Raw genomic sequence first — 22,970 nt, 5'->3', positions numbered from 1 at the left:
AGTCCTTAGCTTATGGCATGGAGAGTCTTGGTGATAAAAGGAGTGAAGTCAAACTTTATTTATTAATCTATAGTAAGAAAATGTGGTGAGCAGTGGGCAAGTCTGATATGTTTACAGTTTTCTGCACCGTTGAAGAGAAGTACCTGATAGTATATTCAGTGTTCTTTACTAGTTGAAGATTCCAGAGTCCAGAAGGCTTCATACCTGCCATTACTACATCGCTGTAGGACAGTTTGAAGAATACTGACAACTGGGAACAGTTAAGATCCCAAGTTAAGCAACCACTGAAGCAGCTGAGTGCAGCCAAAAATAATGATCTTTTCAGGGGCTACCATTGACCAGAAAGACCACAAATTGTGCAGAAAAGTATTGGCTTGAACCATTACCAGTGATGTCATGATAATAGATTGCTTAGGATTTGTATATTTGCATTTGTATATAATTATGTAATCTAAATTTGTAATCTAATCTACAACCTAATTTTAAAAATTATTTGATAAAGTCTTAACTAATCAGAATGTAGGAAACAGTTATTAGTATGGTTACAATAATACTAATACTACTAGTCACATTACATACTTACAAAAGCATCAGTAATGCAGTTATAATTACTATTTTTTCAGTTGCCTCATTTCTACACATTTTCTCTGGTGTTATGCTTACCTTTCCGATTTTCCTTTAGGTCTTAAGATGAACTCCTCAGTCTTCCTTGTGAAGAATGGTATGGGTGGGGGGAGAGGTACAAAAATGGTTTTGAAAAGTTGTCATCACCTGGAGTTCTTTGCTCTGATTAGTATGGTGGTGTTGATGGGGGTATTCCTTTTCTGTGATCTTGGGTCTACTTGGGGTTATGCTGATACATTTTGTTAATACTTTCTGCTTATGTGATCTTTCATTTCGGAGGTTACCTCATTCACACCATGAATTCTTGTAGCATTCCTACTAAGACTTATCTTTGAGCATTGTGGGTTTTGTTCACAACTGAGATACAGGTATCATCCTATATCTTCACTCAACAACACACTAACTACATTCCAGAATCAGAGTTCACTCCACTGAATAACTTCTTGTTATGGTAATCTATTACCAGATAGGTTTTACATATTACAATAAAGCTAAAACAAATTTTAAAAATATTCACATGACTACTAACATGCTGTTGCAGCTAAAATAATCTAAAAAAATCTGATGTCATGGCAAGCCCAGTCCAGTGCTGAAATGCTATAGTGTCAATACAAATTGGAGGCCTAGTAGTGTCAAAATTGTATTTGTATTAAACAGTAAATTCTGCTGACCTTGCTGACTTTAGTTACTATGTTTTACGAAGGAATATCGAAGTTGGATGACGTTCTTTTCTGTAAAGGACATGAGTATTAAATGTTCTTTTAACTTTCGATAACTGGATTTTTCTCTGCAAGACTTTTATCTAATTTGTAAATAATAGAGATATTTCAAAATACCAGCATCATGAGTAATCTAGAAACTATATAATATTAAGTAAACTAAATTAACACATAGTATAAACATTAATTCTCTGCATAAATAATTTGTGTTTACTGCAGAAAATGCTTGACTACCTCAAGGATAAAAAGGATGTGGGATTCTTTCAAAGCCTTGCTGGTCTTATGCAGTCCTGTAGGTAAGAAAATATCTACTTTAAAAGTTTATTTCATATTTATGTTTTATTCCACAGGATTTATAGTTTTGAAAAGATCCTCTACATACTTTTTGCAAACAGCATGTGGGGACTGTAATGTTCTAGATTTGGGGTAAAGGACAAGGTGGTGCTCATGGTTTGAAAATCTTCATATGATGTGTATCTACTTCAGTAAAAAAGCTCATTTTGCAAGTATTTGTCATTTGTGTCTACTTGAGATATGCTAGAAAAAAAGACCATCGGACTTTGGAGCATTCCTCAGGGGCGATTTCTTAACTCTGGAGGTATCCTGTAATCTGGCAGAGAACATGTTAGTGATCAATGTTAATGAATCATAGAGACTTGGGGAAAACTCAGCTTTGTTAGAAATATTAATAGGACTTAGAAGGGAGAAAAAGGAATGAGATAAACTGCAGTGGTACTGTAACTTTTTTGTCTGTTCATGGTTTTTGACAGTTTATATTGAATTCGTATATACAAATATATATTTAAATATTTTCTATATAATTTCTAAGAATAAACCATATCAATAAATAACATATTAATGAACATAAACCATAGGAAGAAAAGGGGTTTAATGGTTTCCTGGACCAACTGTTTCAATCTTCTGTTATGTCAAGGGTACCATGTTAGGTCATTTTTTCTTAACACTATCTTTGGCCAGGTTTCATTTTGAAATAGTGAAGTTTCTCAACAGCAGAACTCTTGCTGTAGTTTATCTACATTCATCTGACTTCCATAAATACTCTTGCTTATGAAGAAAGGTATCCATGGCTAGAAGACATGCTAAGCAATGAAAGGCAAAACTTTGCAAATGGAAATATGTGAGAATGTATGTTCCTTAAATCTGGTTAATTGAATAAATATCCCCCCTTAGTTTTTTCGAACGTGGTGGGAGAGGAACAGTAAGTGGAAGTAATAATGTCATAATTTTTTATGGACCTTGCTACTTGGGAAACACTGAGCTGTAATATAAAAGTAGTCAACAATATGTCTACATTACAACACCTGAAATGAGTACATATATATAAACACATATGTTCCTTTTCTGTCAGTCATAAAGAGCAAAAGCAGGTTGTGTCTGTAGTGCTAAGTTTCATAATCTTGTAGCAGACAAATATATTAAGCCACTGAAATGTATCTTCTTGGCACTAGTATGATTGTATATTTAAATGAAATCACAAATTCTTCTCTGTTTTTCACAAACTGAAGTATTACGTACATTTAATTAGTTACAGGACAAATGTCATTTTTCTCATTGCAGTGTTCTTGACCTAAATGCATTTGAACGTCAGAACAAGGCAGAAGGCCTTGGCATGGTGACTGAAGAGGGATCAGGTACTATCGATTCAACGAAAATGATCTGTGAAATATTCTCTTTTACTTTTTGCAGAAACAAGCTGAATGTGAAAGAATGCTGTAAATATATATCTAGAGGCTGAAGCTAAGATATTATTCCTAACAGTGGTTTTTATTTAATTTGTCTAAGCCCATGCTTGTCAATAGTGAATCACTAACGTGTTGAGTTTCAGAATGGTTTCAGTGGACTCTTACCCAGAAGTGAAGATGTTACATGTAAAATTGAAAACAGATTCTAGTTACAACCAGCAGTGTTCACATATGTAAAACATTTTAGAATTCTCTAACCACTTTCAGCATTAAATGAAATTAAGAGTTTTCACCTGATTTCCTGTCTTGGCTAGAATGAAAAACAGACAATTTAGTTAAGCAGTTAAACACTAGAGCTTGAGGGGACTGTATCTGTTGTTTGGGAAAGTTTTTTTCTTGGAAATAATTCTGTTTTGTTTGTCTTTGGGGAAATATTACAGAATTTTTGCTTTACTTTTGACTTTGAACCAATTTGGCTTTCTACCCCCTGTGTTGTCAGTTCACTGTCAATTTCTTTCTTCTATCTGACAGTAAATTCTATTACTCCCTTACTGTAATTGTCTGGAAATGTTAGGTTCATTCTTATCTAACTTAATAGAGCTACCAAAGCACATTTTCTCCTCTTCAGTATTTTTTACAGTGCATTTGTATGTTCAAATTCTACAGTCACCTAATCTTTTACCTTGTTTTTATCTTAAAAACAAGGTTAAAAAGCTTGACTGCATAATCATTGTTGCATTTGGCGGTTCACAGTTCATACCTGCAGAACTGCATATTTCATTGGCTCTTGTGCCTGTAGGTCTTTTATGTGGCATATTTCTTGAATATTCAACTGCTTGTCTCAAATCAATTCATGAACTATTAAATATGACTGAATGACTTCAACACTAACCATACATGCTGCTTCTCTGAAAGTTCTCTCACATTTTAAATTGTAGATCAAATGCTGCTAGCCTCATATGAGTAAAGAAAATAAAATCAACCCATGTGGGTAAAATTTGATCACAGGATTGTGGACTGAGCACTGATGCAGCTATCTGGCATACACAATGTTTTGCTCCTTTGGACAACATTTCTACCACTAAAGAATTAAATTTATTATTTATGATGTTGGATTTTAAAATGTATTGTCAAGATAATGGCTCATTTGTCTTTTGACTGCTGCCTCTATTTCTAGAAAGGGCAGATTTTGCATGCAAATATAAACAAATCTTTAAACACTACATAATTGACTCTACCTATGTTAGAGTTTTTTTGTGCTTCCTCATTAGAGGGATTTATTTTATTTTCTGTTTATTTGATCTTTCTCTTTCAGTACAGAACTAATTTTGCAAAACCCAACACTAACAATATTTCATATTTGCTAAAAAAATTCTCAACTTTTTTTTTCTTTTTTCCTGTTTCGTTTTCTTTGAACTAATTGTCCTGTCCTCCCTTCCTCAGTCATCACTCATGAGCGTGGTAATTATCAAAAACAACTGCCTATTTATTTTTCCTGCTGTTAGCTTTGTGTCAGCACTGTACAGCTCCTGAACATAATTAGATTTTTTGTTCCTGTAAGAATGTTAAACTACTGGCTTCTTTTCTTTTATTATTACAATTGTATATTCCAAACTTCTTGGGTTTTGTGTCAACTCTTCCCACTTTGTTCTTCCTCCCTTTCTCAGGATTTGCACAGTAACTGGCACACTAGATGTAAGAGCAGCAAGCTTTTTAAAAATCTTTTTTTTTCTATTCTTTTTTGTTTCTTTTCATTTTAGTGAGCCCATATTTGCAATGGATGAATGTTTAAAACTATTTAAAAAAAAATTATACATACCAAAGCCTTGTGCTGTAGTCCTTCTGTAGTATTCATGTTTTGTATTTAATGTGGCTTTATCGCTGCATTGATTTGTGCAAGCACAGGAAATCAGTGGTGGATCCAGTGAGGATTTGAGGGTGGTTAGTAAGGAGAGGCCATGCCACTGGCTAGGTTTATCTAATGCGCTCAGGAGTTGATACGAGAAAGAGGTGGTGCACTGCTAATTTAGAGGAATGAATAACATGTACGGGTGGTTCTTCCTTACTCTGAAAGCTACTTGGTGTGTTAAAGTTCCTATACCTCAAAGATCAAGTGAAGTGAAAACTCTGTAGGAACAGTTGCCATGAGATGTTCCCATCACCATGATAAATGAGAATTTAAAATACAAAATGTATATAACTTTCAGCAGAAACAATAAGCTCAACCACAGTGGGTGTCTTTTCTTTAGCCAAATGTTGGGGAGGGGGATTATCTGGATTTTTGTTTTCTAAGTAGAGATTTTTTATTTGACAGATTAACCAAATGTTGCACAGAGGATCATGTGTTTTCATTTTCTTTGTTACTGAGCAGCAACAACGTCAAGATAACAGTAATCACACTCTGTCAAAGATTTCTTGGCACAAAGGGATAATGTTTGCTAACAAAACTTTTTATAGGTATTAATAGCCAGCTATCGAAAATTCAAGAAAACAGAACAAAGCAAAGCCAAACCAAAAAAGGCTGTACTTTTTCTTTTCAGAGTTACATTATTATTGATATTATGCTACCTTCAAATAATAATATTTTTTTAGTATTATGAAGCACACCTTTTTCAACTAGTTGAAAAGTAGTTTACATAAGAGCTGTACAGGTACTGGTATTAATACCTGATAGCATTATGAAAGCCCAGCCAGTGTGTCTGTGGGGAAACTCCTGTAGTGAACGGTTTCAAAATATCCTAGATTTTATGGGATACCTGAGATCATATATCTGTTTACAATCCTATAAATAACCATCTGTAAATAGGACAGAGGAAGTACCAAAGATCTGGAAATGTTTTCTCCCATTCCTTTTTTTGAGGGAGATACTCTATGAGTAATAATTACTCCTCAATTAAAGATAATTTTATTGATTCCCAAAGGAGTGATGTGATGTAAAATGTGCACTGTAGTCTGTGTGTCATGTCATCTGAATCTGATGCAGAAGCATATTAATGAGTAATTGTCATTGAGTTTACAACCTATAAACCTGAAACTATTCATACCAAAGTAAAAGAAAAACTGCAGTTGACACTGATAGGAATAGAGTCAGCTTTTCATCCAAGGCAGTGCTATGTAGTTTCCGGTCCCAGGTCAACCTTGGCAATAGGTAGAAAGCCCTGTACTGAGTCAACATGGATGTGAGATTTATTGCTCTATTCCAACTGTTTCTTTGTGCTGTCCGCATCGTAAACTCGTTGTCCTGATATTCCTCTGACTGGTACTACCTTCCCTTTCCAAACCCTGGAACCCTCACTGGTAACAACATTGATGATTCTTTAGCAAATGTGTTTCTTATATGTTTTTGTGATGTCCTCAATGCTTTTTTCTTCTGTACATATTTTGTTTTGATTGTTCTGTTTCCTTCTCAAAAAGAGGGGGGTTCAAATCCAAAGACATGTAGAAATCCATGTTATCTTGCAATGGTTTTGTCATTTTTCATTTAACACTCAGAATCTATGCGATTTCACTGTGAGTCAAAAAATCTTGAAAGTGCAATGTTTTTCTCCTTTGGAGAGACTTGCTTTTCTTATCATATGATATAAAAAAATTTAAGAAGTAAAGTTTACACTTAGATTATTTTACCAATTTTTCTTTTTGTCGGGAAAGTTCGATTTTTATTTTTAATATTTTAATATTGTAGCACGGCATTACTTTGTTTCTCCATAAGTTCTCAGAAGGCTTATTTTAGTAAAGTATAATTTTAGAATGGAAAAAGACCTGATAGTATGTCTTAACAGACTTTCTATTAAACTGACTGAGAGTGGTACACATGCCATTAAATAAGTAATTGTAATGAGGGTACACATCAGGAATAATTTCAGCCATTAATAATGTGAAATCAATAAATATGCTTTTGTCCTTCACTGACGTAGTCACACTTAAAGTAGATGTTTAAATCCTATGTGATGCACTGTAGCCTTCATTGGAGGGGTGTTTTCCACCTTTATATCACTATGTTTGCATCAGTGTTTGCATTTAAAAGGAAAATTTTTGTGCGTCACTTGGTGAGAAAACAAGTGCTTTTCTTATTTACGTCAGATTCTTGAGAAGTCAAAGGCATAGAGCACTCACAAGCCAACCCAGTCTTGCCTGGGTCCTGTGATAAGAATAAATTCACTAGATTTACCATGGGAGGGCTTTACTCGAGTGTAACAGCCACCGAAAAGGAGCTCTGTCCCTTTTTGAAAAAACAGAAAGCATTTTTATATATCTGTAATTTGTAGTGTCAGACAAATGTTTCTGAGTAGTAATAGAAGCTGGATCTTTTCAGTTGAGAATTAAGAAAAAAAAAATAGGGAGTTATTAAATTTGGACACATGCACTTTCAAGGAAAAAACCCCGTGTATTTAATTTTTCATTCAATCTTATTTTCATTTCCTGTACGGTACACCTCTGTTCCTATATATCATAAATACCAGTTTCCAGTTTTGCAAAGACTACAGGCTTAAAGCCTTCATGTGTGTAGCCATATCATTTACATACAGCATGAGCAATGGCAGCATTTTAATATCTAAGCAAATATATTCCAGAATACACATCGTATAAACAGAAATTAAAGAACATGGTTTTGTGACAACCTGTCATACTTTATGCAGTGTGTATGTTTGTAAGTAAATTATCTATAAAAATCTTTGTATGTATTGGCGTGAATTTGTGTGCACAGCAGCAGAGGTTGTTCTCTTAGATTTTCTAGAAAGAAATGGATCTGCAGGTCAGTTCTGTAGGTGCCAGTGAAACACTTGCAGTAAGTAACATCTGAAAATTAAAATTCCTAAAAATACCAACATTATTTTTAGTCAGATATTGATCAGCTGTAGGAATTGGAAACTAGGATTATTTAAAGTCTTAGAGTGGCCAAAGCTGTTGGAAACAGGTTTTTTTGGCTTCATTTTGAAATACGTAAAAATATTTCCAAAAGGAGTGGACCTTTCAATTTATGCGAGATGATGTAGCTAAATACCTTCTGATTTTGCAGAATTTTGCAATAACTAGTATTAATTCTGTGTTTTCTTTATAGTGGAGCTAAATAAAAGACCCTTCTAAACCTTTACAATGTTAAAATTGGAGTCTATTTCATAAAAAGTCCTAAATTCTAGTGGATGTACTAAAAGCCAGAAAATTGCTTCATAAGTTAATCTGTGTAATCACTTTAACTTGAGACTTGTTTTCTTTCTTGTCCTGAAAAATTTTACTTGATAAGAGGGCAAGAAAAATAGAGGTAGAAAAATATTAAACTGTAGTTTATTCTGTAGTCTTATTCATACAAAAGGCTTTGATTCAGTGATGTCTTGATATACAAGAAATACATACTCGGACCCTTTATGGGCTTGATGGGCTTTATGGACTTGATACATTCAGGAATTTTCCTGTCAGTTATTCTTTGAAATCATTGCCATATTAGTAGTAAAGCTACACAGATTCAATGTGTGAATATACCAAATATTTGGCTTTCTGTAAGGCTCATTTGTGCAAAATATAAATATTCATCTAGATCAGCAAAGCATGTGCCTCCAAGTGTAACGTGAAGCATGACAGGAGTTCAGTTAAATTAAAAAAAAAAAAGTAAGTGACTAATCCTGCAGGATAATCTATATCTGGCCTTTGTCCAGCAACATATGAAAGTATTTGCAGGGCTGAACCAGCATATAATATTGAATAACATAATTTTAAGTGCATAGGCACCTCTTGATTTTGCATTCTTGCTTTCTCAGGCATATATTGTATGTATACATTAATCAGCCCTGACAGAGAGAGTCATTTATTTTTCATTGTTTAATTAGCTGAAAAGGTTTTCAGTCTCCTGTGACTGAAAAATTGTATTTCTGATACTTATGTCTGGGATGGAGAAAAATGTCATGGAATGGCATTTATAGTGTTTGGCTCATTATTGTTGAAAAAATTGCATAGTGTTTGCCACTACCATACATACACATCTGGAATTGGAAGAGAATTTTATCTTTCCCTATGTTACAAGAAAATGCGTTTGTGTATAGTTTGGTGATATGTGCTCTTAATACCAAACAGTATGTCTTGATAGCAACAGGAAAGAGTGAAATTCTGTACCTTTGAAATATACATATTAGTTTTCAAAATTATTTTGCTTCCTAATCCTACCATTTTTCTGAAGCTTCTCCCTTGACAATTCACAGGCTGTGAACTGAAAACTCTATTAGTTTGGACTTACAATTGTTCATGAATTTAAGTTAAACTTCTGATCATGTTCATTTTTATACATATTTAAATTTTACTAAATACTGTTTACAATTCAGTTTTAATAATGTGCTTACAATAATTTATGAATGCAGACATTATAATTAGATTTCTCCACTAATATAACAGTATGACAGTAATTGTTAGTGTAATTATTATTTTCTATAACCTTTTTGAAAAAAACTTTTTTTTCTTTTAAATTTTAATTCACTTACTCTTCTGATTTCCTTCTGTTCACCCACTAAAACATTGTCTTTGTAGACATGGGATTTTGAAGTTCAGAGAAAAACCTAAAATATCTCCCCATGAAAAAAAGAAATCTTTCCAAATTCTTTTGCAGTTTGCTTACCTTTTTATCTCCTTTCCTTTTGTTGTCTACAAATAGCACTTGGCCACATATTCAAATGATGTATATTCTTAAAAAGTAGAAGTTTTTATGTCTCCTATTTTTGTTGCTCTACATGTTCCAAATACTTTTCCAAAGTCCTAAATGAGAATTTCCTTGCTTTCAATACGTGGCCTTTATTGTTTTGAACAGCTATGTTGTTGTTCTCCTGTGTTATTTTATTAGCTGCTCTGCATTTCCTCAGTTGTGGTTATTTTCCTGGGTGAATGGTTGTTTCTCCTTTTCAGATGTCAGTGTGCAAAGTTAACTGTATGTATTGATGTAGTTGAAATAATAGTGTGCTAATGGAGAGTTTTTAGTATACTGTTTCCTGTGAAGAATCAAAATAATCTGAAGCTTTATACATTTGGATATTAGTTATTTACCAAAAAAAACCTGAACTGAAGGACCTAATTCAGTAAAGTACATTGGCATTTGTTCTATTGTAAGTTTCTTGATTTATTTTGTCAAGGGAGACAAATACCCAACAACCATTCTGTGTCAACAGCAGACAGGTGCTAAATCCTCAAATATTTCAGCCTAAATGATTCTTGAGAATGTGCACAGCTGTAAATTTCAGGGGTTATTTTAGAGTATTTTACAAACTACTAGGTTTTTTTTTTTTTTTTGAGGAATATCCTTCCTGATTAAGTATCTTTCTGTATTTTTAAGTACCTTGTTCTATGATGAATGGGAACCAAATTAATCCAGTCCTAACCTTTGTGTGTAATGCAGCACTCATGCCCAGCAAAGTCAAAAAAGAAAGTAAATAATGGATTATTTGTAAAATGTTGCCAAGCTCATGCTGCCATATTTATAAATGAAAAGTTAAGTTTCTTTTCTTTTTTCTTTTCTTTTTTTTTTTTTTCTTTTAACCAAATAACTATCTGCCAAGCACAAAACAAATGTGCTTCAGATAGATTGGTGGTTATAAATTCTCTGTCCCCTTCTCTCTTTCTTAAAATGAAATATAGAGATTTTCTTCAGGGGCTGTGGGTTGTTCCTTGGCAGCCTGTGATATTCCTCTTCCATCTGGCCTTTCCACAGGAGAAAAGGTGATGCAGGATGATGAGTTCACCTGTGACCTCTTCCGTTTCCTTCAGTTGCTTTGTGAAGGACATAATTCAGGTTTGTGGGCAGGCTGCCACTCAGCTGAGCCAAGGTGATGGTAACTAAAGATAAAAGCTCTTTGTTGCTGAAGGTTTGGCAACCTTCATGGGATGTTATGAAAGGTGGAGTAGCTATTAGTGTGTACATGAAAGGAGGATGTTTATGTGGAATTAAATTGCCAGGTTCTTTTAATCAGCTTTAACTTTGTAGAAAAGAGAGTGGTTTCCAAAATGGTGAGTTTTGGATCTTGACCTACTAGGAAAGGTAAATTTATATAGGAAATTATACATGGTTTATAACCTCTAGTCAGTGAAGAGTCAGAGTAAAAATATAACAGGAAGGTATATGTATTGTTTTTTGGCATTTGTATGCTTTCTCATATGCACTGTTTGGCGTTAAATGTCAGAATTGTATGTGAAATGACAAGAACATACACTATCTTTCTTGAAGAAGCAGCATCTATTTTAAAAATGCAGAAACAAACTAAACTAATGCATGATATTAAGTGTATTTTTTAGACTTCCCTGTGTTCTTTGTGTCATGATTAGGGAAGAAAATAAGAAAAAAAAAAAATTTGCCATTGGACGTATTTATGGCTTTGTAATCAGAAAGTATACAATTTAATTTTGCTTTTGCTTAACACAATATATACTAGGTGTAATTCCCTTGATGTTGTTGGAGGTCTAGAGATGTAAAATTGGTCATAAATTAGATGAAACTAATGCCAAGTTCTACAAACAAAACATAACCAAGCTTCTGGCCTCAGAAAAAAAAAAAGGCATTCCTTTAAGCTATACTTTCCTAGATCATGTTAAATGAGAACTAATTTGTGGGAGTAGTCTTTAACACTTAAATAATTTTAAATTCAAGTTTTATTTGAATTTTTAGATTTTCAGAATTACCTGAGAACTCAGACTGGTAACAACACAACTGTTAATATTATCATTTCCACTGTGGATTACTTATTAAGAGTTCAGGTAGGTTAACTTATATACTAATTAAGTAGATTAGTATAATGACTTGTATCTGTAAAATGTTTACCTTTTTTTTTTTTCTTTTAATTTTCATTGGTTTTGATCGTAAGGCAGAAGTTCGTATATGGAGACTCCAAATGTCTTAATTGCCCTGGAATTTCCTTCAGCAATACATGGTTTGATTTCCTTCAGCAATACATGGTTCTCTGCAAAATCAAACTTCATCCTTATCACAAAATGCTTAGTTTTATTATCATGACATTTATTCCGGTTACTGTAGCCAATGTTGATAAGAAAGGTTGTGAATCTCTATTGCTTATAGTTCTTTAAGCATTGTAATCTGGTACTGTGAGAGTCAGAGGTGACAAAAATGTGAAAGACTGATGTCAGCCATGGGATGCAGGAATGGGATGGATTCTGTTAACCAAGGAGAGCAGGCAAGAAGGTAGATACATGCAAAGACTTCAGTGAATACCACTAGCCACTTGTTGACTGAGACTACCCTCTGGCTGAAAAGTGTTTTGTATTGTTCAAGTTAAGCTTCAGCCAGCTGCTTTCTCATCCATGTTCTGATTTAGTCTGAACACTGTGCTGCTGTATGGACAGTCATGGGATGGCATGGAGTGTAGTATAAAAGAGCACATCAGTTTCTAAGGAGGAAAAAAAAGGCAAAAAGAAACAACAAAAGCAGAAGGCTAGTTAGTTTAAAACATCTTCAACCCTCTGATTTGAATTATCTCTCTGATCTTTTAATAAATATGAAAACATTACATTGTCACAACCTAGTAGAGTGTAATAAAAAAGTCTAATTTGTTTCCAGATTGGAGGATGTGAGAGACATGAAAACGTATTTTATGACAAATGTTAATCTTTTTTTACCTATTACTCTCATCTTTCTGAAAATCACTGTGCATGATTATATATCTAGTTAAGTTTTTCCTTAGCCATTTATTTATTTGGTCTGAGAATTCCAGACGTTGAAAATTGGTGTGTGTTAAGCTGCTGCTGTTATCAATGTTACTTTTTATCCTTACACGTTCTGTAGAAGTTGTAGGGACAATACAATGATTTTCATTCCATTGCTTACCTTGTTGAAACTTTAATAAGCTTGCCTTTGAGGGAGACAGAAGGAGGAATCGTGTGCACAAAGCAACATTTTGCTTCCAGTATTGACTAAGTGACAAGCACACAGTATAAAGATTGTTTAATAAACAGCATGAGGCATGGTAGTACCACTGAGTACTTGTTTTCAAAATGCAGGCAGTTGTATTTCCAAGAGCAGATACAAACAGATCTTTTTTTTTTTTTAATTTAGTTATTTTGTTTTGAGGTTTACTGTGGGGTTTTCAAATTATCTATTTCAGTTTGTATTCCTACTGATTCCCTTGAGATGAAGCTACAGTTCTTGAAGTAATACTTGAGTTAGGAAGTCATTCAAAATCTTTATAAACTAAATACTTTTCAGAACTAGAATGTGATCTAATGAAGTATCTTGATTAATAACTGTTCAGTTTGATTGCGTAATCTCTTTCTGCTTCTCACAACTGTTTTTTAGGAATCTATTAGTGATTTCTATTGGTATTATTCTGGGAAAGATGTTATTGATGAGCAAGGACAACGAAATTTTTCCAAAGCCATCCAGGTTGCAAAACAAGTTTTCAATACTCTCACAGAGTATATCCAGGTAAATTAGTTTCATTAGATTTTTATGGATTTGAAAGGAAACGAATCATACTTTTGGCATGAAGACGTAATGTAGTTAGAAATAACATAGAAATATAGATGCATTTATGCTTCAACATTATTTTAGTACATTTATTTAAGTAGGAAGTGAAGTTTTTAGCACTTTAGTCAAATTTACAGCTAGTTGTAAATCATCATCATTTGATTGTATGCAAGAGACTACAGGGGGTTTTTTAGTTGTTTTGTGGAGGGGAGTTTTTGTTTGCTTGTTTGTTTTTTAATTTGTCCTAGACTGCAGCAGTGTTAGCCACTTTTAAGACTTCACTATTAATGCATTGAGAAACTAAGGTCAACAGAACATTAGATTACATTTTCTGTCAGGAATAAGCCTGTTTTAAGGCATCAAAGCTGTGTTTGTAATACTGAAGTCACACATTACATTTGAGAATTGTAGAAATGTACTTGAGGTGGACACTGCAATAAATGAAATTTAGATTAATTCCATCAAAACAGCAATAAAGCAGTTCTTCCACAATATGTGTGGAATTCAGTGTGATTTAGTTCTTAATTCCTCTTGTAAATCAGTAAACAGTATTACGGTTTGTTTCTGCATATAATAAACACGTTAGAGAGAATCTCATTCGACTATTAGGTGTCTGTTATATTGCTTTCATTCAGATGAAAATCATTATTACAAAACTAGTATTTCATAGTTCATGACGATGAAATGTGATCGAATAGGATTGAATAAATATGAGTAGAGGCAGCTTATATAGGTGTGTACATATATTTCATACATACATATTTGACAAAACACAAGTGGCACCATTAGCTGGCAAAGATTTTATTTGTTATTCTCTGAAACTTCCAAAGATTTTATATTCCTGCTTCTCAGAAGTTGGAATATTTTGAAGAATATTCTTTAGCACTGTTTCAACAACAGCTAGAATATGCTGAGGGAAAAAAGTCAGGAGTCAGATTCTCTAATCCTTTATGCCAATTTTGCGTTAACGTTCTATAAAGTTATTCCTGATTTACAGAACTATGTAGGGAAGAATCAGCTTAAATATTTGTACGTTTTTAGCATTTGCACTTTAAAGTTGCAGGCAGATATACCTTTTGTGGTTCTGAGTAAGTTAGGACTTGTCTGAAACAGAGGCAGAATGGTTATTAGGAATGGCTATTGCTTACAGGCATTGATATTATTAAATAAATATTTCTACGTATGTTTAATTTTTCCTAGCAGTTTCTAAAGGACAACCTGTGCACTGTATATCTTCCTTTCTGTTTTTGTCTCTGCTTTTTTTTTTTTCCCTGGTACATTAGGGGCCCTGTACTGGGAATCAGCAAAGTCTAGCTCACAGCAGGCTATGGGATGCTGTAGTTGGTTTTCTTCATGTGTTTGCCCACATGCAGATGAAGCTGTCTCAGGTATCTTTTTGTTTTACTTTTTTCTTTTTAAGGTACTAACTTTTTTTAAAAAGTTGAACTTATCAATATATTCGAGTCATTAATAACAACAGTTAACAGGGGAAATGGGAGGGAAAATGAGAGAGGTGATAGAATACAATAGAGTTGAAGGAGTAAATTACAAAGCTTGTAGTGGATGTGAAGAGCAGGCCTGTGATTAGATTACTGGCCACAGGCTAAAACTGATTAGATGGAGCTGCAAATGAAGCATGTCATCAATATTCAGAAAGAACTGACCAACCAGTTCCTGTGTTTCATACCAAAGTTCTGTCACTGTTTTCTGCAATTTTGTGTGAGCCTTTTATTCAAGACCCATCTTTTTTGATGTGTCCTACATTGGCCCTTAGTTCATCGTCATTGAACCCTAGTTCAAAGCACATCTGCATCTAAGCCTTTTCTACTGCTAACAGAAAAAGAGGGTGATTAGACCTTAGAATGGGTGAGATGCTTTTGGATGTGAGTACTCATTTCATAAACTATAGAAATAGTGTAGGGTGCTGGCATAGACATCTCTTTAGAGGTTAGAAGAATGCTATCCTTAAGAAGTGCATTTTTCAATTTCTTACCTTTTAAAAGAATTGTACATCTTAATTGAATGTAGTGATTCTAGATTCGTAATTGGACATACTCCAAGTAAAGTATTCTTTGCATAAATTGATGTAGTCTTGCTCAAATGATTTTCCTCCCTGCCCTTGGGACTTTGTGATTGAAAGTAGGGCAATTGCTTCGATTTGTAGGCATTGTGGTACAAGCATGCATCTTATTCTTTATGGCTAAATAGAGGTCTTCTTCCAACAAATGGCATTACAAATAAACCTGTTTTTCAAGATAAATGCGTTGAATTTCTACTGAAGTGTATTTATAAGTGCTTGTAGATACTGTCCTGGTTTTGAAAAAGTAGCCAGTAGTGGCTATTGTGCTTTCTTCCTGTACCACTAGAGCAACATGAAAAGCAGTATCTAAGTAGTTACTGACAGCGAGTCAAACACACAGTAGCTATATGTTGGTTGGTAGCTTTTCAGATTATATTGAAATACCAGTTTTCGAAGGTGTAGAGTGTGGTTAATTTGATTTATAAGGAGTTGCCATATGGCTTTTATCTGTACAGGTGCCTGCCTGGTTTTTGTTTTAAATTGGGAGTGTCCAGAGCGCTTTTGGAGAATATTTGAAACAAGATTTAAAAATGAACAAAGCTAAACCACTGTTTTGTCTGGGGTTTTTGGTTTGTTTGTTTGTTGGTTTTAGTTTGTTTGTTTGCTTTATTTTTCTTTCTCTAGTCTTGTACTAGGAAGCAACAAGGTAATATTGGTAATACTTTTTAAGAAATATCATATGGTAGAAAATTAAAGTAAAATTTTCAATCTACAGGAACGTCCAGGTGCTAAGCAACTTTTGAAGTCAGAAGATTTATAATGAAAAGTTACAAGACAAATCAATTAGAGACCTTCATTATTTCTAACTTGTGCTGGTTTTGATCCAAGATCTAAATTGCCATAAAGTATCTTGAATTTATTGTACTAATTACTGAAGTCCAGAAATGTTCCATTATACCTCATCAACAGCATGATGCCACAATGTTTCACTGAGGAAGAAATTAAGTAGTTGGATAAATCTATCCAGATAGACTTCAGGTTGAAATCTTTGTCAAGCAAAATAGTAAACTCGATAAGCCGAATGAAATAAAAGATAGCTAAAAGAATTGATATCATGTCTGTTTAAGGATATACTTATAGAACTTTATTAATATATATTTTGAAATTTTATTTCAACTTTTCCTTCTACCCCAAAAAGTTCAGTGACCTATAATGGAATCACTCCCTTTGAATAATTTTACACTTTGAGCTCTATGTGCTGCTGCCATTGTTGTTTTTACAAGTCTTCATAGCTGTAAACTTGATTACACAACCAGCAGCAATATTTTAGCTGACATGAAGCATTAGAGGCATCACCTGCGTGAGCTTGACATACCCAGTTATTGCTTTAAATTTTTTCATCCCCTTCAGGTTTCACATTGTCCCTGTTAAATTACTGTCTTACAAACAGATGATTGTGTAGGCTTGATCCTCTAAATTTACTATAAGGAAATATATTTTCACTATATTACCAGCTCTGACACTACTAACTTCTTAATTAGTAAGCCTTATTTTTATGGGGTGAAATATGCGTGCACATATATAAATGTCAAAGAAGTCAATAGATATCTAATTTTATATGTTGTGTTCATTATTTAGGATTCCAGTCAAATTGAATTACTGAAGGAGTTAATGGATCTTCAGAAGGATATGGTTGTCATGTTGCTGTCTATGCTGGAAGGTAGTCAAAATGTTATTTGAAATCATCTTTCACCATTGTTCTAGCAAGGTTTTTACCTTTGAGATTTTCTTCACGTGAGAAATAATTCTCCCTTTTCCTTCAGGTTTTTGATTTTCATGTCTCAGTTGTGAGGAGAGTTGTTAGGTCTTCAAACGAATGGGAGATTTATATAGTGTAGTTGATATAGTTTCTATTGATTCTGAATGTCAAAATTCTATAAAATCCAGCTCTGGCAGAAGTTTTACTTTGTTTCCGTGAACTTGGCTTCTCTTTTGGCTTAAGTGAAAAGTTTTTTTTACTATTGCAATGGGAATCCATAGTTCTAGGAACTAAACCATTTATTAGTCATTTTATTAACACCTTTGCTACTTTGCATTTATTTTGGGAGCAATCCAAGCCATAAAGATTTGTCTAGTGACTAGGTTCAAGGTCCTTTATAGCTGGTACCTGAAATTATGATTCCCCAGACAATGTGATTGTGTTCAAGAATTACTACTGTTTCTTTAGCTCCTTCATAGCATTGTATTGGTGCTTCCAATAACAGATTAACCAGACATACACACAGATGATCCAAAGACCTGTTTTTCCCTTTTACTTCTTACTGTTGTATGTATTTTCTTGAAAGAACTGGGAGGGCAGTTCATGGGGCATAGTTTGCAGCATAGCATGCATTGCTGCTACTTTGCTCATAGATGGTCACTGAGAAGCCAAGTAAATGCTTAGTAATATAGGCTGTACTTCATGAGTAACCTACTGAGCTACTAATCCTAACTAATGTGACACTAGTTCTATGTTTCACTATAGTAAAATTCATGGTGTGCTGCTTCACATTTAGTACTGTATTAAATGTAACAGATGTATCTCTGCAGGGCTTTTCAGTTCTTCCTTTCTTTAATGGCAGATAATTAGTCACTTGTTTTTTCCAAACCCTAGGAGAGTGTTATTAGTAAAAGATTTGATTTTACAGCTGTTTTTCTCACATATGTTAGCCAATAGTTTATTATTCTTGCCGTTTGATTATTTCAGTAGTCGTTATTATACATTTTTCTTTGCCGAAACATTTGCTACCATCAATATCTCTAACTTCATGTTGTCACATCCAGGTAATGTTGTGAATGGAACTATTGGCAAGCAGATGGTCGATATGCTTGTGGAATCATCCAACAATGTTGAGATGATTCTGAAGTTTTTTGATATGTTCTTGAAGCTGAAGGATTTGACTTCTTCTGATGCATTCAAAGAATATGACCCTGATGGTAAAGGGGTCATTTCAAAGAGGGATTTTCACAAGGCAATGGAAAGCCATAAGCATTACACCCAGTCTGAAACTGAGTTTCTGCTCTCGTGTGCTGAAACAGATGAGAATGAGACTCTGGACTACGAGGAGTTTGTGAAACGATTCCATGAACCTGCCAAAGACATTGGCTTCAATGTCGCTGTTCTCCTGACCAACCTGTCAGAACACATGCCCCATGACAGCCGCTTGCAAACTTTCCTGGAACTATCAGAGAGTGTGCTGAACTACTTTCAGCCTTTCCTTGGACGCATAGAAATCATGGGCAGTGCGAAGCGCATCGAACGAGTTTATTTTGAAATAAGTGAGTCAAGTCGAACTCAGTGGGAGAAACCTCAGGTGAAAGAGTCAAAGAGACAATTTATATTTGATGTTGTAAATGAAGGCGGGGAAAAAGAAAAGATGGAGCTTTTTGTGAATTTCTGTGAGGATACCATCTTTGAAATGCAACTGGCTGCTCAGATCTCTGAGTCAGATCTGAATGAAAGGTCAGCAAATAAAGAGGAGAACGAGAAAGATAAGCCTGAGGAACAGGACCCGAGAATGGGTTTCTTCTCTCTCATGACCATGAAGTCAGCATTAGTAGCTCTCAAGTATAATATAGTGACTCTCATGAAAATGCTCAGCATGAAGAGCCTAAAGAAACAGATGAAAAAAGTGAAGAAAATGACCATGAAGGACATGGTCATGGCTTTGTTTTCTTCCTATTGGAGCGTTTTGATGGGCCTACTACATTTTGCTTATAGTGTTGTTCGGGGCTTCTTTCGCATCATATGCAGTTTGCTGCTTGGAGGAAGCCTAGTAGAAGGAGCAAAGAAAATCAAGGTGGCTGAACTATTAGCTAATATGCCAGATCCCACTCAGGATGAGGTGCGTGGGGAAGGAGAAGAGGGCGAGAGGAAACCAACAGAGGCTGCATTGCCTACAGAAGACTTGACAGATCTGAGAACTTTATCAGATGAGAGTGATCTCCTCTCAGATATATTTGGTTTGGATTTGAAACGAGAAGGTGGACAGTATAAATTGATCCCTCATAATCCAAATGCTGGTTTGAGTGATTTACTGAGCACTCCCTCCATAGCTCCAATGCCTGAGGTGCAGGAAAAAGTCCAGGTAATGGTATATTTTATTTCTGCTGTGTGTTTCTCTTTCATATGTTAATTATAGTTTTGAAATAAAATGTGCATTTATTTTTTTGGGGGGCTTGTGATGTGTTTTTAAGGAATCACTGGTGTTTGGCCTCTTTGACATCATAAACTTGAATTCTCTAAGTGCCTGAATTCGCTTTTTATTAATCTTAAAATATCTCTTCACTAATGTAAATTTAAGGATCATCTTATTTTGGGGTCTCAATTGTTTAAAAAGTAGTCTAACATTCTGCATTCTGTGTATTCTTTTAAGTGACTCTGTGTGATATAATAGTGTTTAGATGCATTTTTATATCTGGCTTTTTGTAGGAGCAGGTGAAAGAAGATGAAAAGGAAGAGAAGGAGGAAACAAAATCTGAACCTGAAAAGGCAGAGTATGTATTACTTCAACCTGTGATCCTACAAAATGTGGTCTATTTCACTGAAAAAAAACAATTCAATTAGTACTTATTTCTTTATCTTTAATTTGATGTCCATTCACGTTCCAGAGTTAGGATAGTTTTTAACGATCCTCCGTGTCCATGCAGGTTTCCAAGGAAATGCCATGTAAATAACTTCACTTTTAATTATTTTTTTTTAAATTTCCCTCTTCCAGCAGCATCCTTTTAAATGTTGATTTAGTTTCTTGTAATGTGTTTAAGTTTTTCTTGGCAAGTCTTAAAGCTAGAAGAAAATCTGCTGGAAAAACTGTAAGAGGACTTGGGTTCCAGAGACTCGTTACCCGTCAGTAGTACAGACTGAATCTATTTTGCCCCTCCTATTTGCTAGGACCTATTTTGAGTTATTTGGACTGTGCAAAAACCTTAATATTCCAATATAATTTAATGAATTACTGAATACTCTTATGTCTTTATAAATAACAAGTGTTAGCATTTGATAAATGATCATTTCAGACTTTTTAGGATACATTAAATATAATGTTAATGAGGTTAGCTCAGAATAAAAATAGTGGAAAACAAAACATGGTGAAAGGTATGACACTCTATCCCTGTATTTTGTGGTTACTGATATATGCACAGTTCTGATATATATAGGGTTCCTGTAGCTGATACGTCACTGTCAGAATTCTAAGTGGAATCCTTAAGTCTCAAGCTCTATCCTTATTTCTCTCCTGGGATGACAAACACTTGCCAGTTACAAAAACTCTTCTTCCTAATCAGTACAGCAAATTTCCAACTCAGCTAGTAAAACTTTGTGAAGGAGAGTCTTCCTGACTTTAGAAGGTCACTTGACTGTTGATTGCTCCACTTGATGTGAGTTGCAGAGCTACCTGTGTTCTCTGAGAACAGTGCAGTGCCTGGTGCTGTAAGCTGCTCTAAAGCCACTCGTAACATAAGACAAACTTTCAAGTGAACTTTCAGATGAAAGTTTGTTGAGTATATTCTAGTATGAGAAGTAGCTTAGGACATCAGTTATTCTCTTTGTAGATGGGTACAGAGGAATTAATAATATAAGTTATAAGTTGCCTCTTACTCTGGTTTGGCTTCAAATGGACAACTGTCATCCTTTCATCTATCATGCTGTCAGATCAAATTAACTGCCAAGATAATTCACTGTTCCTTATATCATGTGTTTGGAGAGGGCAGCCCACTAACTGACTTTCTGTAATTGGGTAGCATCGTGATAATATAATTACACATTGAATGCTGTCAAGCTTTCTTATTCCTGTCTCCTCCTGGAGAGGATACTTATGAATTTCTCAGGTGGACAGAAATGCAGAATTTAAAACTTGAGGTTTGACTTGCAAATGCAAGAACCAGCAAAATTATCAGCAACTTGTGTGGGAACCAGTGAGTTCAAGTGCATGAGGTTGGAGGGGAGCGCTTAGACATGTAGGCACTCATATGGACATACAGCTGTCAGCTTACAGACATTTGTCAGCACATGTATTGGCTGCACAATTATGGAACAGGTAACAAGGTTGGCAGGCTCTTGAGCACTTGCCTCTGTTAGTTAGCATCCTCACCTCAAGGTGACAAACCTGTAGGTTTAGTTATCTGTAGACTTAACCAGACTGTAAACTGAAAAGGGTGAAGAAAGATATGTCTCCCTGTTATTCATGTGTGTGAGCTGTATGAGTCATGGCTACTTGAGCCTCATGAGAAGTGCAATAGGCTCTTTCAGGATGTATGTTTAATTTTTGTTAGCGATTTTATTAACTTGACATATTGTTTTGGCTTCATTGGTGTTCTAAGAGGAGAAGATGGAGAAAAAGAAGAGAAAGCCAAGGAAGACAAAGGGAAGCAGAAATTAAGACAACTTCATACTCACAGATATGGAGAACCAGAAGTTCAAGAATCAGCTTTCTGGAAGAAAATCATTGCATACCAACAGAAGCTTCTTGTAAGCTGTTCTCTAGACTACGTGTTTAGCTGTTGGCAGGGATGTGTACCACAACGCTTTTCTATCAGTGTAAAGATGAATTTTGCATCTTATAAAACTCATTTTCTATCCACCATCATCCATAAAAAGGACATAAAGGCAAAGATTTAATTAGAATGTTAGAGAAAAGGAACACACAAATAATTTAGTAGACAAGATATTAACTCTTAGAAGACAAACCTTTTCATGTGAATAGATGTCCCAAATTTTCACAGCAGCTCATGAGCCTGTGGGATTTCTCTTTCCCTGAGAGACAACTTTGGAAAATTACAAGCATTCCTATAAAAAGAATTTAAGATAAAATGCATATCTGAAAACTCTTAAGAAAAGTTGCTATTTATTGTTTGTGAAACAGCAAGTTAATATTTGAGAAACTTCTCAAAACTCTTGGAAATTTAAAATTATTAAAATAGTATATCTGAGAGTGTCTCAGTAAAATATGGTATCCTTGAGTTCGCCATAGAACTAATTAAAATACATACTTTTATTACCTAGGGGTTTCAACATATGTTCTGTGAGACTAGCGTGAAATCCAAAGCAAAACGAAATACAATTTTGCAAAACTACAAAACTGCAGTCATAATCTTAATAAGGAATTAGGTGTTTAAGTTTTGCTTTTGAACTCAGATTCATTTTTAGACTAATCATGTAGCAGTCATGTGACTATCATTTGATTTTTCTTCTAATGGTCTTATTTAATAGTTTTCTATGGTTTGGCCTGAAAAATGGAGTAATTCCCATGAGAGAGTTAAAGTGTGCAAAGTGTGTGCTGCAAAGTTTTATGAATTGTCAAGAACGGAAAACGTGCATTTCTACCATCCTTTGGGTAGCATCATAGTGTGAGAGAAGCTTTCTACTCATGGTACTTAGGTCACAGATGAACTTTTCACTGATCTGGTAAAAATGCAATTGA

At 34.5% G+C, this 22,970-nt stretch overlaps 1 protein-coding gene across 1 annotated transcript in view; it reads left to right on the top strand.

The window, feature by feature from the left end:
* The window catches only part of RYR2 (ryanodine receptor 2), a gene marked incomplete at its 5' end in the record, with an annotated part of 392,755 nt that overhangs the window by 348,560 nt on the left and 21,225 nt on the right, over positions 1-22,970 (top strand). The window contains 10 exons of the mRNA XM_082048672.1: positions 1,563-1,639; positions 2,922-2,995; positions 10,731-10,811; positions 11,682-11,770; positions 13,323-13,451; positions 14,777-14,881; positions 17,152-17,233; positions 18,337-19,640; positions 19,985-20,049; positions 21,871-22,018. Of these exons, the coding sequence (XP_081904798.1) occupies positions 1,563-1,639; positions 2,922-2,995; positions 10,731-10,811; positions 11,682-11,770; positions 13,323-13,451; positions 14,777-14,881; positions 17,152-17,233; positions 18,337-19,640; positions 19,985-20,049; positions 21,871-22,018 (2,154 nt within the window). The remainder of the gene's footprint in view (positions 1-1,562; positions 1,640-2,921; positions 2,996-10,730; positions 10,812-11,681; positions 11,771-13,322; positions 13,452-14,776; positions 14,882-17,151; positions 17,234-18,336; positions 19,641-19,984; positions 20,050-21,870; positions 22,019-22,970) is intronic.

Source organism: Streptopelia decaocto (genome assembly GCF_964273445.1).
Source record: "Streptopelia decaocto genome assembly, chromosome: 3".
In the NCBI taxonomy this organism is placed as follows: domain Eukaryota; kingdom Metazoa; phylum Chordata; class Aves; order Columbiformes; family Columbidae; genus Streptopelia; species Streptopelia decaocto.
Note: the sequence above shows the minus strand (reverse complement) of the source record. Positions and strands in the feature narration are given on the sequence as shown.